The 17,207-nt window shown below is 40.8% G+C and overlaps 1 protein-coding gene across 1 annotated transcript; it reads right to left on the minus strand.

The window, feature by feature from the left end:
• Positions 1 to 534: 534 nt before the first annotated feature.
• Positions 535 to 9,300, minus strand: LOC103057751 (putative peptidyl-tRNA hydrolase 2). Its single transcript, XM_007429554.3, has 6 exons — positions 9,165 to 9,300; positions 8,979 to 9,053; positions 6,683 to 6,784; positions 6,176 to 6,273; positions 2,355 to 2,469; positions 535 to 1,097 (listed from the first exon to the last, which is right to left on the minus strand). Exons 1-6 carry the CDS (start codon positions 9,258 to 9,260, stop codon positions 1,008 to 1,010), a joined length of 576 nt encoding a protein of 191 aa, XP_007429616.1. The 5' UTR covers positions 9,261 to 9,300; the 3' UTR covers positions 535 to 1,007.
• Positions 9,301 to 17,207: the final 7,907 nt, after the last annotated feature.

Here is a 17,207-nt window from a genome sequence, read left to right on the forward strand (position 1 = left end):
AGTTACAGGACCAGAGTAAAAAAAAACCCAGAAAAAAATAATGGTTACCAATTTAACAAAGATATTAAAAAAAGACTCTCTCAGACCTGCTAAATAATCTTGGCCTTTTCTTAAGTCTTTTGAGAACAGAGAAACAAACTTAAAGTTGTTCTAAGATGGGAAAATCTAGACCTTCATGTTACTGAACAAAACTTTTGCCAATGATGACCACAATTCTTTAGTTTAGCTATTTGTTAAATGTTGGAATAGGGCTAGCGTTGCTTTAACAATCCAGTTTTTCAAAGCCATTTGGAAAGCTGACACAAAGGATGTCATAAAGCAAGAAACAACCCACTTGTGGAGGTTAAAAATAAGATACAAATGGACACCGCCAATTACAATATACATTTTAGCTAAACAAGTTACAGCCTTCTAAACAGGAGCAGCCAACCTTTGGCTCTCCAATGGCTGTTGAAGAGAAGCCCTAGCAGACAAGCCACAGATGAAGCTCCCCAAAAATTGCAACACTTTTGTTCCTTTTGACACTGCTGGGGGAAAAAAAAAAGTGGGATGCTCTTGGCACAAGATATCCAAATGGTGTGAGAATTTATACTACAGTAACATGCACCTTCCTACTTGGGGAAGATAGGGGTTGACCATACTTGACTGGGGTTAATGGGATTATGCTAAATACATTTGAAGGGCATTAGGAGGGGAAAGCAACCTTGGATGATCCTTGCAGTTTCCCCTTAACTGAAAAAGCCTAAGCATTACTTGCACAGATCAGCTGGCTTAGAAATGGTGAAGAACAGGGCGTCCCATCTTCACCCAGAGCCATTTGGGAGTTCATTAAAAATCTGGATCAGGAGAACTGTACCACTTCCATTGTCTAGAAGAAAGCTCATCTTACAAAGGAGAGCTGCCCCTTGGGGTTTCTGTTCTACTCAGGTGTTCCTTGAGTTGTTGCCAAAGGAGGAGGCAGCTCAGGCTGTCCAGGGATTCCACAGACAGCCAAACTTCAAAACATCTCAGTTCAGCAGTTTTAGCTGCCCAGTCACCTGATTCACCAGCTCTTCTTCTCCCATGATGGCAAGGACTGTCTGTGACCCAGCTGGGACCTAAGAAAGGAAGGATATTTTTCATTTGGAATACAGGCAATTTGAATGAGAGCACAGAATAGTTGTAGCTTCTCTTGGTGTACTGTACTCTAGCTCAGCACTGTAGATGCTGTGGGAACCTAGGTAGTCCCCGGGTTAAGAATGTCCGGGTTACAGATGACCCATAGTTAAGAACGGAACCCATTGTAGCAAAATTTATACAATAATACTCTTCTGGCTTACGTACAAATTCAACTTAAGGACAGACCTTGGGAACAGAACTCATTCTTAAATTGTACTGTGGTTTCCCCAGTGCACCTTAATTATGACTTGGCTGATTTATACTGGTATGTAAATTAATTTGAGGGACATAATTCTTACTGAAATATCCCCACAAAAGGGAATGAGTGGTGGCAGACAGTGGAAATCCTTTTTTAGTTTTATTCAGTACTTGTTACAGATGCTGTCGAATGTAGATAGGTTTGGGGTGGAAAAGGAATAAGAAAACACCAAAATCAGTTTCTTCAGCACCACTGCCTTATCCGTATATCCTCAAGAAGCTAGAGGACAAGTCAATGGTATCTCAAGGTGAAAAAAGTTTTGTTTTTTTTTAAACTTTTGAAAATCCAGCTCCATTTGAATATTTGTTTTGCTTTGCAGTTTTTCATTTTTGAGGGGGCATAGGATGTCAAGGCTGGAGACAAGGTGGTAGGATTTGGTTTTCAATATCAACTAGTAGAAAGCTGCTTTGAGATGCATAAATAAGAGCTGAGCTGTTGTGGTTCCATCCTTGTTCAACAGTGTTGATAAACTGCTATGATCTAAGAAGTAATTATGCTAGAAAGTGATAAAGAACTACAAATAATTTTTAATTGAAATATAACTCAATCAAGTGCCAGGTTTTTGTTTTTATTGCTTTTACATGTTTGGGCAGCTCACCAGAGTTGTATAAGACCAGAGCTGTGTTTCTCAAGATAGGTGGCCATATACGTTTTTTAGATAAGTAAGTGCCAAAACATCTCCATTCAGGAGAAACGTTCAATTGCTCTACACCCATTACCCTGAACATATTTCCCCTAAGAGACTTTGTAATTATAAAACAGGCAAAAATTTCAAGTTTTCTTCTCTCAGGTTCTGAAAATGTTCTTAGTCTGCATAATTCATAATCTGGTGCAGGAATCCCCCCCCCCCCCCAGAACACAACAGCCAGCACTGTTTGCTTGGTTCAGGATCAGACATCTCTGGAAATATACACTTTTTTCAGAATAGCTGATTTACCTGTGTCCTTCCAGCATCTTGCACTAGGTATGTTGGCAATTCTAGACTCAGGGCTAGTGCGTGCAGTTCCAGCAACTGGTCTGTGTTGGCTCCCTGAAGTACAACCTTCTTTGCACTAAGAACAGCAAAGCACACTTCATTGTAAGATTGTCTTTCCATCCTACACAGTATTTACTTGGCAGTGAGCCTAACTAAAGCAAATTATAAAAGCCATTGGACAAAAACTTGTATATCCTGAAGTCTACAAGTTTTGACTGGCAAAACCAACCTGTTATCTTCCAGAAAAGGGGATTTGCACATTTTACATCCTTAAGTATTACATCTTTAGTTTGGTTGAACAACTTGTTGCAACCAAGCCATGTGAGCTTTACAGCTTAATTTATGGCTTAGCATGATATGTGAACCAACCACCATAGTACAACAAACCAGAGAAGAAGGTCTCTACTCCACATTTGTGCCCCTCCAAATCACCCCTAGATTAGGAGGGGCAAATCAGAGCCAGTTTGGTGTAGTGGTTAAGGTGTTGGCCTAGAAACGAGACTGAGCTCTAGTCCCACTTTAGGCATGAAAAACCTGCTGGGTGACTTTAGGCTAGTCACTCTCTCTCGGCCCAACTCACCTCACCTCAAGGGTGGTTGTTGTGGGGAAAATAGGAGGAGGAAGGAATATTAGGTATTACCTAATATTAGGTTCACTGCCTTGTTGTATATGGAAAAAAAGATGGGATAAAAATCTAAAAAAATAATCTCTGGCCCTTTTGTGATATCTGGGGCTTAAACCATGTAGAAGCCCTTTCATCTCTTAAATCACCTAAGAGTCAAGCTGATTTAAAGAGCAATATTTAAGCTACTGAAAGGCTTACACAACCAATTTTGCCCCTTAGATCCCAAAAGAGAGACCCAAAAATGGGACGTATCCACTCCACCAGCCTTAGCACCTACAAGGCCACAGAAGTTAAAAATGCCACCCTGGAAGTTCCCATAATCCATTTAGCCAAATTTTATCAATGAGCACAACTTTGTGCTGAGTTCACACAATTTTATCCACTGTAAATCATGGTCTACAAACTATAGTAGCTGGGCTTGTACAACATACTACACCAAGGCCAACCAAGCTGCGTTATTTCTTATGAATAAAATCAAAAAGGTGATAGAGGATTGATTCTAATCAAGCTTCATTTCTGAACAGAACTGAGATGGAGCGTAAAAGAGGGGTGGAGATGTAGGGCTCTTCTACCAATCTCTCGATTTCAGCCGCCTCTCTTACTGTTCAAGAATAAAACAATGTGTGGATGGAAATACAGTGGGGTGGAAAGGAAAGGGGAAACTGGCAAAAGCTGTCTTCCCCTTCCGCTGCTGGTAGTGTTCTGGGAATGGAACTCTATTCAGAACATTCCCAACAATGGGAATGTATTAAATGGATTCTCCGTGCCCTTACTATGGCCAAAAGACTGATATTGCAACATTGGAAAGATGGCCCCATTTAGTTGATGGATTGAAGACTTGATTACACTTGCTAATTATGAGAGGATTGCCTGTAGACGTAGACTTTGTATGGACAAATACAATGAAATATGGGACTCATTTATACAAAATACACTGGGTTAAAAAAAAAGGATAGTCATATCATTCTATTAGAAATATATAAGTACTTGAATAATATTTGTATTAGATAAGCATATACAGAATTGGAACTGTGTGCTATTGTAATGTATTAACTTTTTGTTGCATTTTTTCACTTATATGTTAAAGCACTTTTATGTATTTTTTCCTTTGTAATTTAAAAAAATTAATAAAAAATAATAAAACAATGGGAATGCATTTATACTGCATTAAAACTATATATAGCTATTACAGCATTCTCCAACCATATGGTCAAAACTTTCTTCCTATCACATTCTTCCAAGTAGTGGGCACAGATACAGTCTTCTTACACATGTTAAACAAATCATACAGTCAGGTCGGGAAAGTGGCTAGGATAAGGATTTTGCTGGAAGGCTCAGGCCCAGTCTGGGGCCTGGAGGGAAAGGTGGTTTTGTTTCTATTGCTTGCCTTGCGCTGCCTAGAATCTTTGCATGAAATGGATGGCCATATAAGTTCTATAAATAAATAAATAAACAAACAAACTGAAAAGATGAACAAGGAGAGTTATGACAATTCTTCAACTATCTGAAAGAATAGTGCACACAAGAGACATGTTCTTTATCATCCCAGAGTGCAGAATACGGAATAATAGATGGCTGTTAGAAAAATATTCATCACTGTAAGAGCAATTTGATGGTGGAATCAGTTACCAAGAAGATTGTGAGTTCCCATTTGGTGGAGATATTCAAGAAAACATCAGCACGTCAGGATGCTTTACTTTGGGTGCCTGGGACAAAGCAGAAGATTGGATTCCATGTCCCTTTCCAACTCTGTGATTTCTTCCAGTTCCTGGATGACTTTATAGCCACACAAGTCCAGTTGCCATACACAGCCTATGCAACATTCCACATCTCTCCCAAAGAAATTAGCATATGCTAAACTCAAATGTCACCCACATTAATGGTGACACACACCTCAAGGACCAAGCTATGTGAGAACAAAGATGTAACGCAGAATGTATTGGAGAGTACACTGCTGGTGAAGGTCCGCACATCAGAGTCCTTGCCCAGGGGAAGCAAAAAAAATCCCATTAGGGTTTCTGGCCTAGACCCTGAAGCTAAACAATGATATATTGCCTTAACTCGTGGCTTGTTTTCACTCAGTTTACACTGTGGAATGTAAAGGAAAAGAGATAACCTTGGGGAAGGTATGAAAGAACCATTAAGGAGGGAATTGTAGAAAAGATGATACAATCCAGAGACTGAAGCAAATGAGAGAAGCAGCTCAAAATAACTCTGCCTTGATTTTGTTTAGCATGAGATGGGGCAGAGAGAAATTTGGATAGACTTTCAAGATTCTGCTATTATACCCTACAGCAGTGTTTCCCAACCTTGGGCGCTTTAAGACATAAGGCTGGCTGGGGAATTCTGGCAGTTGAAGTCCACATATCTTAAAGTGGCCAAGGTTGGGAAACACTGCCCTACAGCAATAAAGTGACATCCCTGGAATCCCTGCAGTGTCTGTTTCTTGACTTGGCTTACCTCAAAGGGCTGACAAGCCACAACGGCTGAGTTTACATATTATGCTAAACTAAAAGCACAGCATGCTCTGGCTGAACTCAATATACAGAGCTGGCCTCAGCTCTTTCCACCTTTATTTATTATTTCATCATTGGTATTACTATGCCATTCTCTTCCAAAACAGCTACTTGGGGAATGAACACAAACTGATGTTTCTTGATTGCTCTTATAGAGCGACTAAAGGCTCTTTTCTTTGTTCATCTCCTAGATTAGAACGACAATTGGCTGGATATGTATAACAATTAGCACTAGGCAAAAATGCAGTTGGGTGTGTTGGGAGAGATCAGCCATTGGAAACCAGTCAATTAAGTCATTATTATATTATATTATATTATGTAAGACATATTAAGACAGTCATTCTGTTTTATTAATCTTGGTTTCCGCTTTAGCACATCATGTCTGCCCATCCACTTGGAAGTTTAAGTGGCTTAATCCTAAACTGTTCATTCAGTTTAGTAGTTTAGTGCAACACACTAAGCCGTTAAGTGGTTTATTTCGTTTTGGCTTAGCATCTTATGTGAAGCCAGCTGTAGTTTGTAAAACAAAAGCTTTCCATTCTGTGCAAACTTGGAATTAATTATAAACTAATGCAATATATATAATTAACTAAGTTTAACAGAGCCTGAGAAAGATGGCCAAGCTCCTCTCATTTCCTTACCCATGCTCATCCCACTGACTGATCATGTCCTTCTGACTTGGTTTTTCGTGCACCAGCTGGAACAAGCCAATTGCTGCATGCCCCACCTGAGCAGCGATCTGGGGAGGAAAACACTCAACATTAGGGAGAACAACCTTTTGTCTTGCTTCTGCTGAAATAATTCTGCAGCGACAGATCTACACCTCTAGGGAAGGGTTCATTCATTAACTGTAACGTATAGGTAGGAGTCTAATTGGAAATCCTGGCCAAACTCATCTTGTAAACATGGATCAACAGTACTCAGAGGACTTAAGTAACCAACCATTCGCTCCTGTGAATAGTTTTCACATTGATCATATTAGAAGAAAACAAACCGAGAGCTATTATTCAAAGGCTTTTCAAGTTATTCAATGATTCTTTAGCTGACTGTTGCTTTCAGCCTTGGATTTGCCCCTCAGTAATGAAATCGGATCAAAAACTAAGGGCGGTTTAAAAGGCTAAGAGACAATAATATCCTGAAGAGTTTACCTTTCCAGCCCCCATGGAGAGTTCCATGTTCACCACAAAGACCATCTTGTAGTATCTGCTTGGGAGAAGACTGACATCACTGCCCTGTGCCTCATCTTCATCCTGGAAAAGAGAGTTTGATGGTAATAAAGTTTTGTGTTGTAATAAAGTGTATGTGAAATGATACAACATGGAGATTAGAGTGTCAGGCTAGCCCTGGAGACCCCCAAGTTTAAATCCTTGCTCATCCATGAAGTTCACAGGATAATCCTTGGCCAATCACCAGTTCTATGTCTAACTTACTCACAGATCAGTTGGATAATGTGCAGAGGCGCAAGAAGAATTATGTACACTATTTTGAGTTCCTTAGAAGGACAGTAGGAAGTAATTATAATTATCTGCTCAGCTTCAGAGGCCCTGTCCCTAAGAGTTCAGCAAACTGGCAGGCAGAATAGACAAAATGCCTCCTGAAGGGGGCACACTTCACTAATTACCCATTCACATGTTGGCTAAACCTAGACAGTGTAGTTTGAAAACTACATTTTATAAACCATAAACTGAACTATAACTCAGCAAACCTTTTATGTGCACTTGAATGTAGCTATTTTCCCCCCAAAGCATTATATTGCTATTGTTTTATACTTTTTTCCTCTAAACAACCTTAAAAAGACTCCTGAACAAAATTTAAAAATATTAATTTCTTGGAACAAATATAAAAGCAGATAATTTGATAGAGCTACGGCCAACTCCACTTAACTGCAACTGTCTTGTACCGAGTTGGACCATTAGCTTAGCCACTCTATAGGCTAGCAGAACCTTCTGATGCTCCAGACAAGAGACCTTCCTTGCATTACTAGAAGATGCCTGGAGCTAAGCATGCATTCTACTACTAGGCTACCATTTTCAAAGATGCAACCTCACACTCAGGCCCCAAGTCCCACAGCTCTTAATGCCAATGAATTTAGGCTCCTTCATTCCTTTGGGGAAAAAAAATTAAGCAGAATCCATGTCGCATATTCTGCCCTCCCCATCAGCAAAGCAGATGGCACTATTACAGTGCTATTAACCTCGTACAGTACCGTAATATATTATTTTAGATAAGTTTCAAGCAGTTAATGTGCATATTCAATTCACTTGCTGCACTCTCCCTCTTGCAGCCTGTAAAATTACAGTCCACCAATATAATTATTCCAAATCAGGTTTCCTGGGGCTGGGGAGAAACATTTCCTGTCACTTCAGGAAGGACAGATGATTTTCAAGGAGTTTTAATTCATACAACCTTAAAGTCCTTGGTATTTCTGAATCCTGCATTGGTTTTGGAATAAAAGCACATAGATGGCTTTGCTTCCTTAGATGGATGGGAAGTAGGAGGTTGCATTCTGAAAAATTCAGAGGCCACAGATTTCTTGGTAGAAGCAAGACTGGACTTTGGCATTCTAAGTAAGTTTATGTCTGTGTGGGTATACTGTTATGTATATATGCATGTACAATGATACAACCCTTTAATTAGAATATGTATATTCCTATTAAAATGACATGCAATTCAAGCCTTGACCTACATTTCAAAGCATTTATTTCTAACATCCAAGAAACATAAAATGTTTTCATTCCTATCAAACAGCATCAACCACATACTCTTCCATATACATCATACGTACTCCGGTCATTCATAATTCTATGAAGAAGCTTAGCTAATTAATACTATAAGTATACCTAGTTTTTACAGTGCGGAAAAGACTTGTGGACACACTTTTCAGCATATTTTATTTATTCGTTCCATGCTGCTTCAGACAAATGAAAATGAATTATTTTAAATGTTTTATATTATGTTTTTTTCAAACATAGTTATTCCCAATGCAGGGATAGTGATAGCTTTTTTTATAGTAAAGTAAGAGTGACTAGCAGTAAACATTACCTTTATTACCCACAAAACCTGATGCCATAATAAATATGTTCATCTTTTAGGTGCCACTAGACTTGCTACTACAAACTAACACCTGTACCCTTCTGGAAATATACTAACACATAGGCTCCTCCCCCCAATTCCATTGTAATTGGGGATTCTATATCTCTACAAATATGTGAATCCTTTTGGATCTATCATTTCCTGCAGAAGTTTTCTGCCTCTGGGCAGCAAAGTGGGGTGTAAATAAAAATATGTGATCATTATCCAAAACACTGTCGATCATTTATAGGACAGACTTGCTGATCACGTTTTAAGCCCCAACCTGACGGTGTAGACATTAGAAAAGGAGCTAGGCCAGCAACTGATTTCCAACCGGACCAGAAGGAAACTGAAATCAAGCGTAGCAAATACCTGGGAATCGAGACCGCTACTGAAGTAAAGCTGCGCCGCCGCTTCAGCAGAATGGCCCCCAGTGAGCGCCAGAGCCTGGGGGGGCGAGGAGAGAGGGGAAAGAGGGAAAATTACAGGAAGATACAAGCGAGACGGAATGGATCCCAACCCACACCCGACTCCGATCCCCTGATAAAGACGACCCACCCTCCGCGCCGCAGCCTCCGGGATCCCCAAGTCCAGCAAGAGAGCGAAGAGAGACTCATCCACGCTCGCGTCCGAATCAGGCGATTGCGACTCCATTCCTTACAGCTGCCGGCGCTCTGCCCACCTATTGGCTACCTCTCTCGCCTCTCGACCAATGAAAGTACAAGTGCCCCTTTCGTCATCGCTTTGTGACCAATAGCCCTGCCAGTTTCTTAGATTACAACTATTGTCTGCGCCCGTGGCGGAGTGTGGTTCGCTTGTAATGGTTCTGATTCCACGTGGATTTCCAGGAGCAGGGCCCGTACAGGCTGGGGATTATGGGGGTTGTAGTCCAACGTATCTGAAGGCTATGGAGAACCGGCCTATTCAGTATATGTACACCAGACCTGGCCTTTAACGTGTCTTTGATTCCAAGAAATCTATATTAGGGCTGCAGGTTGGGGAAAGGCTGTGTGACCATTTGGTTGGCTGACCTGTATTTAAACCTCTGTCTAGACCAGTGTTTCTCAACCTTGGCAACTTTAAGATATGTGGACTTCAACTTCCAGGGGGAATTCTGGGAGTTCAAGGCCACATATCTTAAGGTTGCCAAAGTTGAGAAACACTGGTTCAGACCAGTGATGGTGAACCTTTTGGCTCGGTGTGTCAAAAATTTGGAAAATGCCTAACTCGATTCTGCTGGCATGTCACCCACCCAACAAAAGAGAAACAATTCTTTGAATATTAATTTATTTTAAAAAATACAGTCCAATCATGTGCAGCGCTATGTATTATATAAAGAAACATCTAATTACAAAAATGAAATACCAGTAAAACAAACTCAGTTTCTTTGGTAACTCATACAGGGAGAATAGTTGTTGTTGGGTGTTGGTGAACTTGTGTGTCACCCAAAACATCGTGGCTTGTCACCTTTCACATGTGTGTCATAGGTTTGCCATCACTGGGCTAGATAATTGGTGGGGTGGGGCATTTTGAGGCAATAAGTGAAAAGCAACCTTTCCGTATATGGTTTGCATTACACTTGTAAATATGAGACAATCTACATGTGGCATCAACAGCTTTTTGAAAAGGATACTCAATGCAGTCATTGCCCACCACCAATCAACTAGTACAAATAAATTATTTCTCTGATTCATGAAGAGTTGCAGCGGGGAAGGAGAGGAGAACTATCTGTTTCCCAGCAAAGAAGCTACTGGCTGGGTTCACACACCACTTTAGTCTAGATTAACATGTGTTTGGTTAGCTGCAGCTCAGGGTACTGTGTGGTTAGTTACTTTGTTGTGTTTTATGAACCAAGCCGCGGTAACTGCCTGGACAAGTCCCTGCGGTTTTCTTTGGCAGGATTTCAGAAGTGGTTTGCCATTGCCTGCCCCCTAAGGCTGAGAGAGAATGACTGGCCCCAGGTTACCCAGCTGTCTTTGTACCTAAAGTGGGACTAGAACTCACAGTCTCCCGGTTTCAAGGCTGTTGCCTTAACCACTACACCAAAGTGGCTCTCAATAACCATGAATTAATGTGTTTTTTATTAACATAGCTGTATAGAGAGGCTGTATTTGCACAAGAGACTGAATATGACCATCCACATTTTATCTAGCATGTTCTGCAAATCCATCCCTTGTGATTAGCTTATGGTTCAATGTGTCATGCAAACCCTGAAAAATGTTTTAAATGAGTAAATGATGATCCCTGAACTGTGGATGGCCAGAGTGACCTGTTATGCTCTTCTGAAAGGAAGAGGCATGGAAGGGAGTCAGTTTCTTCACTCCCCCTCCTGAACTGCCATTCTGGGTAATGTTGGCAGTGATGATTGGAACCATCTAGCCTACACTTTATAGCAAGAGAGGGTGAACCTCCTCTTGCTTCTTTCTTCTGTCTCTCCTTCATTTATTTCCTCTCCCACTCCAAACTCAGAAGCTGAGTGAGCAGGCAGAAGGCAAGTTATTGTTCATTCTCTTTGGACAGCCATGCCAATCCCATTCCTACCACACTGCCAAAGGGAGAAGAGGAGTATATGATGAAGAGAGAGGGATGAGTGATGAGAAGTGGCTCTTTGTATATACTAGGAACAGCTGCTGCCCTCTCACAATCACTCAAACGCTGGGCAACTGTTGGAAGATTTTTTTCCTTCCATTGCTCACCCGCCTTCTCTTGGAATGCCGTACCTGCTATCGCATCCCGCTTTTTCTGGGTGGAAATTGGACACATGGTGGAATGGTAGTCAAGGTGCATCTGGAGAAAGGAAGCAGGTAAGCAAGGTCATTATTCCTCTTGCCTGCTCACTTACCTTCTCTTGTTGAGTAATACAAAATATTCAGGGAATAATTTGTCCAATGGGCTCCAGTGTCTCCTCCCACTTCCTCCCCCCCCCCGCCCCCCATCTATGGTTCATTACAACCGGAAGTCCAGAGCTAGTCTTGTATTTTGTGAAAACACTTGGACAATTGCCAGCTGGATTGTAATTATGTTAGCACTGCTTAAACATCAAGGCAGGTTAGTTTCTATTGCTAAAGAGAAAACCAGGGGTGAGGAGAGTTATCCTTCCAACGATTAACTGAGGCTATCTAATTTAACCTCTATTACATTTTAAGAGCACTCCCTAAAATAAATCTCAAGCTGGATAAATATTGTTACCTTCTTAGAGAAGTCTGCTCATTTTTTCTCTGAAAGCCAAATTACGCTGGTGGTATGTGCCTTGTTTTGAATTAGACACATACCTACAATTCCCCCTCCAGGTAAACAAATAGAAGACAAAGATACTGTGTTGATCTGTGAAAGGCTGCATTTGGGAAAAGTGACTTGGGGCTGGCTATTTGAAATAGTCTTCCATAGAAGCCTGTCCATGTATCAAAATTTGGAAGAGAAGTCCATCTCTCAGCCAAAATCAGATTGGTAGATATAAAATAGAATCTGCTGTTCCCAAGCTTTGAAACTCTCTACCAAGGCCATGCTAGATCCCATCGTATAACCTACTGCTAATTTAAGCAGATGCTCAAAACCCTACAAGCTGGGCTTCAGCAGTACGTGAACCGAGAACTACCGGATGTACAAGCTGGGTTTCGAAGAGGCAGAGGAACTAGAGATCAAATCGCCAACATTCGCTGGATCATGGAGAAAGCACGAGAGTTCCAGAAAAACATCTACTTCTGCTTCATTGACTATGCAAAAGCCTTCGATTGTGTGGATCACAACAAACTGTGGCAAATTCTTAAAGAGATGGGAGTACCAGACCACCTTACCTGTCTCCTGAGAAATCTGTATGCGGGCTAAGAAGCAACAGTTAGAACCAGTCACTGAACAACCGATTGGTTCAAAATAGGGAAAGGGGAACGACAAGGCCGTATACTGTCACCCTGCTTATTTAACCAATATGCAGAATACATACATGAGAAATGCCAGGCTGGAAGAATCACAAGCTGGAATTAAGATTGCAGGGAGAATCATCAACAACTTCAGATATGCAGATGATACCACCCTTATGGCAGAAAGTGAAGAAGAACTAAAGAGCCTCTTGATGAGGGTGAAAGAGGAGAGTGCAAAAGCTGGCTTGAAACTCAACATTAAAAAAACTAAGATCATGGCATCTGGACCCATTAATTCCTGGCAAATAGAAGGGGTAGAAATGGAAGCAGTAACAGACTTAATTTATTTGGGCTCCAAGATCACCGCAGATGGAGATTGCAGCCATGAAATTAAAAGACGCTTGCTCCTTGGGAGGAAAGCTATGGCAAACCTAGATAGCATATTAAAAAGCAGAGACGTCACCTTGCCGACAAAGATCCGCATAATCAAAGCTATGGTTTTCCCAGTAGCAATGTATGGCTGTGAGAGCTGGACCATAAAGAAGACTGAGCGCCGGAGAATTGATGCCTTTGAACTGTGGTGCTGGAGAAGACTCTTGAGTCCCCTGGACTGCTAGGAGGTCAAACCAGTCAATCTTAAAGGAAATCAACCCTGACTGCTCACCAGAAGGCTTGATAATGAAGCTCAAGCTCAGATACTTTGGTCACCTAATGCGAAGAGAAGACTCTTTGGAAAAGACCCTGATGCTGGGAAAGATTGAAGGCAAAAGGAGAAGAGGACGGCAGAGGATGAGATGGTTAGATTGGATCACTGAAGCAATGAGTGTGAAACTGAGGAAACTCAGGGAGGCAGTGAAGGACACTGGCGTTATATGGTTCATGGGGTCATGAAGAGTCAGACACGACTTAATGACTGAACAACAACAATTTAAGCGGTCTTTGGATGCACAAGCAGGTTTTGGCAATAAATTTTTGAGGATGTCAAGTGTTTTCTTTTAAAGGCTGTGTGGCTAATGTGCTTTGAATTATGTTTCTGACACTATATTTTAATTGCATTGTTTAAGCCACCGTTAATTGTGTATGTTTAAGCCATGCTATATGACATCTGTTGGCAATAGGATGGGGTATAAATCCCAGGTGCAAGTATTATCAGTCATGACTTTTGTTAGACCAAGCAAAATGACATAAATGTAAGTATTTCATGGCTTCTAGATTAGTCCTAATAATTCCTGATGTTAGGTTCAAGCAAGTCTAAAAAGGCAGTAATTTAACATGGTCTGATCCATTATTAAGAATCTGGGTGGTTTTGTTTTGTGTTGTTTCCCTTCTCTTTGTTCATCTCCTTTTGAATTGGAAACATTGCCCAGACAGGGGAGTGTGATTGTCACATGGCCAGGCAATTAGCTTGCACACCTGGCTTCTGTTGAAAATAGGAAGAACTAGTTGCACCAACACTCGGTGCCCTGAGGTGAAGCAAGGCTAAAATGGGGGGCTGGAAGGAGATTTTCAATGGGCTCATTGTTGAAACTGTGTTCTCCACTTCACAGCCTCACATAATAAGCCACAGTGGGCCAAGGTTATTCTTTAGTACTCCAGGAGTGGCACATGGGTGGATAATACAATAGTCTAGGCTAAAATGGGGTTGGGTAATTTGAGGTTCAGCCTCTAATGGGAATGCATTGAGTTAGCCCATTATGGGAATCAAGTGGTTAAGATAAGCCATAATGTGGTTTCTTTCAGCATGTTGTTGTTTAGTCATTAAGTCGTGTCCGACTCTTCGTGACCCCATGAACCATATTGCGCCAGGCCTTCCTGTCCTTCACTGCCTCCCTGAGTTTGCTCAGTTTCACGCTCATTGCTTCAGTGATGCTATCTAACCATCTCATCCTCTGCCGTCCTCTTCTCCTTTTGCCTTCCATCTTTCCCACCATCAGGGTCTTCTCCAAAGAGATCTCTCTTCGCATTAGGTGACCAAAATATCTGAGCTTGAGCTTCACTATCGATCCTTCCAATGAGCAATCAGGGTTGATTTCCTTTAAGATTGACTGGTTTGACCTCCTAGCAGTCCAGGGGACTCTCAAGAGTCTTCTCCAGCACCACAGTTCAAAGGCATCAATTCTTCGGCGCTCGGCCTTTTTCAGCATAGTGAATATAGTAATTGTATTTTTGTAACCCAGGTTTGGTATATGGTGGGAACTCTCATGATTGCAGCCATTACCATGTTGTTCAGTCGTTAAGTCATGTCCGACTCTTCGTGACCCCTTGAACCATATTGCACAGGCCTTCCTGTCCTTCTCTGCCTCCCTGAATTTGCTCAGTTTCATGCTCATTGCTTCAGTGATGCTATCTAACCATCTCATCCTCTGCCGGCCCCTTCTCCTTTTGCCTTCAATCTTTCCCAGCATCAGGGTCTTTTCCAAAGAGTCTTCTCTTCGCATTAGGTGACCAAAGTATCTGAGCCTTTACCATATTTTCTTCTAAATTAAGAAACTCCAAATAATTGATGGACAAACAGTTGGAAAAGAGTCACAGAACTTTGTTTTTGTACATGATAACTGCAGGGAGATTATTGTATGAACGAAGATGGAAAGGTTCAGCATTACCCACAATGGAGGAATGGTTGGTGAAAATGATGGAACTTGCAAGAGATGGTTAAATTGATCACAGAAAAGACAATATCTACATTTATCGCTCACTGGAAACCCCTTATAGACTTTTTGCGTGAAACAGAAAAAAATAAACTTATGATTTATGGTTTTGATGATTAAACAGAAGAGAGGTATGTTGTAACCGGAGACCAAGAGGTAAACTTATAATTGTACTTATAACTGCTGTAAAGAAAATTGGAAGTTATTTTTTTGTATCTTTTTTTTTCTTTTCTATTTTGTCTTTACTTTTTCTTTTCTTGCACTTTCTTGGATTTCTTTTTCTTTCTTTATATTTGTGTTAGTTCTTATATTCTTTTAAAAATATTTAATAAAATTGTGTGTGGTGTGTGTAAAAAGAAACTCCAAATAATTCAGTGTGTTCTCATATGAAAGATTCTGCAACTCTACTCCCCAACCAATTTTGTCCTTTTATACTTTGAGTACAACATGTTATATGAACAGAGCCATTGAATTTTTTTTAATCCAGATTGAGGATTTGGCATCATGCTAAGCCATGTGAGATCTGTTCAGTTTTGGCTTAATGTCATATATACGTTTTGTAAACCAGAGTCTATTGCTTAACATGTGTGAACTCATTCATTTGCAGTTATTCAGTAAGCCATGGTTAAGCAAGGGTTTAATGCAAAGTGCAAACCCAGCCTCTATCTCAACCTTAGAGCCTGGCATTAATACTGAAAGTAAGGCTCCTGATGAGCATGGACAGAGGCTTTACTTCAGCATCGAGTAGCTACAGCCAACTGCTCAAATCAAAGCAGGATAAAAGAGATGACTTCTCTGATGAATCCTGTCACTTCTTATTTCAGAAATGGAACACCAGCCTGCTCTTCTTCTGACCTCCCAGCCAGATGCTGGTTGAAAGCAGCCTGGGGGCAGACAGAACTGGAAGGTCCTGCAGCGTGAATCCCTTAGGGGGGATTGGAAAGTAGGTCATGCTGGAATATGGGGGAAAAAAAAATTGTCTCTGTGTTGTATGTGTGCGTGTGTCGGGGGAACACATGCATGCTGTTGGAGGTAAATAGGAAGGGAAAAATGCCAAAGCTATGGGAAATTCTTGGAAGGAGGGAAGCAGCAGCAAAATCAGGATCAAGGACCAAATGATTTCTTTTTCCATGTAATTCTTTAGTTTAAGAATTTTGGCAAATGCTCCTTTGTTACACTTAATTACAGTTCATTTGCTTCAAGAGTTGTCATCTTTTGTTGCCCACATGTTGTTCTGCCCTTGGTTCTTGCAATACAAAGACCATCACTCTGTTTCTCACTTCTCTGGGTTAGTGGGTCGTTAGTGTGGGGCTTGCAGTCTTTCTCTCTTATGAAGGACAAACCAGTAATATTTTGAGCTGCATCAAAATCAGAGGTGGGAGTACTGGATTTTAACACATCTCTGTGTGATCATGATATCCAAGAGGTTTGCATGAAAAGAAAGAGAGGTTCTAGTGGGATAGGTATGTAAACATAGTCACAAAAATATGGAGAAATCTTTAAAGGAGGGGAAAAAATTGCTCTGAATGTAGCGGAGGAAAATGGCAGGAATGAAACATTTGTTCAAAGAAACACAATGGAGATCATGGTAGGGTTAGTATCTGTTTTGTAACATAACTTTCTGTTAGTCATTATGTTGGATTTGCATTATGAGTTATTGATCTTTAATAACTTACCTTGAGAATGCTGGGCTATTTTTTTCATATATTTGAAACTAGCATATTAAATCAGGGAAGGGTATGGATTGAGATATCAGAATTTCTGGGAAGTATCATGCAAAATTAGCAGGAACAGAAAAATGCTTATCACCAAACACAATGGGTTTTCAACAATTACAAGTGTGAATTGTTAAGGTACTTTTAATCTGCCTCTCATGTAACCTGCATCTGCGTATCCAATCTATATTCCCCTCCCTTTCCTCCCCCCCGCATCTCATTATCCCAGTTTAAATCCTACAGCAGTTGAGCCACTCTATGCATCTAATGAAGCGAGCTGCTGCTCAGAAAAGCTTAGGCTTTTTAATAAAATCAGTTAGTTGGAAAGGGTGCTATAAGACTTCTTCTGATTTTTGCTATCATGGGTTCACGTGGCTTTTC

The sequence above is a fragment of the Python bivittatus genome, unplaced genomic scaffold (assembly GCF_059951505.1).
Source record: "Python bivittatus isolate LINGU-HERP-01145 unplaced genomic scaffold, Pbiv_v1 ctg000080_np1212, whole genome shotgun sequence".
NCBI classification, from domain to species: Eukaryota; Metazoa; Chordata; class Lepidosauria; order Squamata; family Pythonidae; genus Python; species Python bivittatus.

Bases quoted from the DNA above. Each gene is read 5' to 3' on its own strand.
- LOC103057751 (XM_007429554.3), bottom strand. From the start codon at position 9,260: ATGGAGTCGCAATCGCCTGATTCGGACGCGAGCGTGGATGAGTCTCTC. The intron at 6,785-8,978 runs GTATTTGCTACG...TCTCTTTTCCAG, and splicing joins GTAGCGGTCTCGATTCCCAG to GATGAAGATGAGGCACAGGG. The intron at 1,098-2,354 runs GTAAATCAGCTA...TTCCTTTCTTAG, and splicing joins AAGATGCTGGAAGGACACAG to GTCCCAGCTGGGTCACAGAC.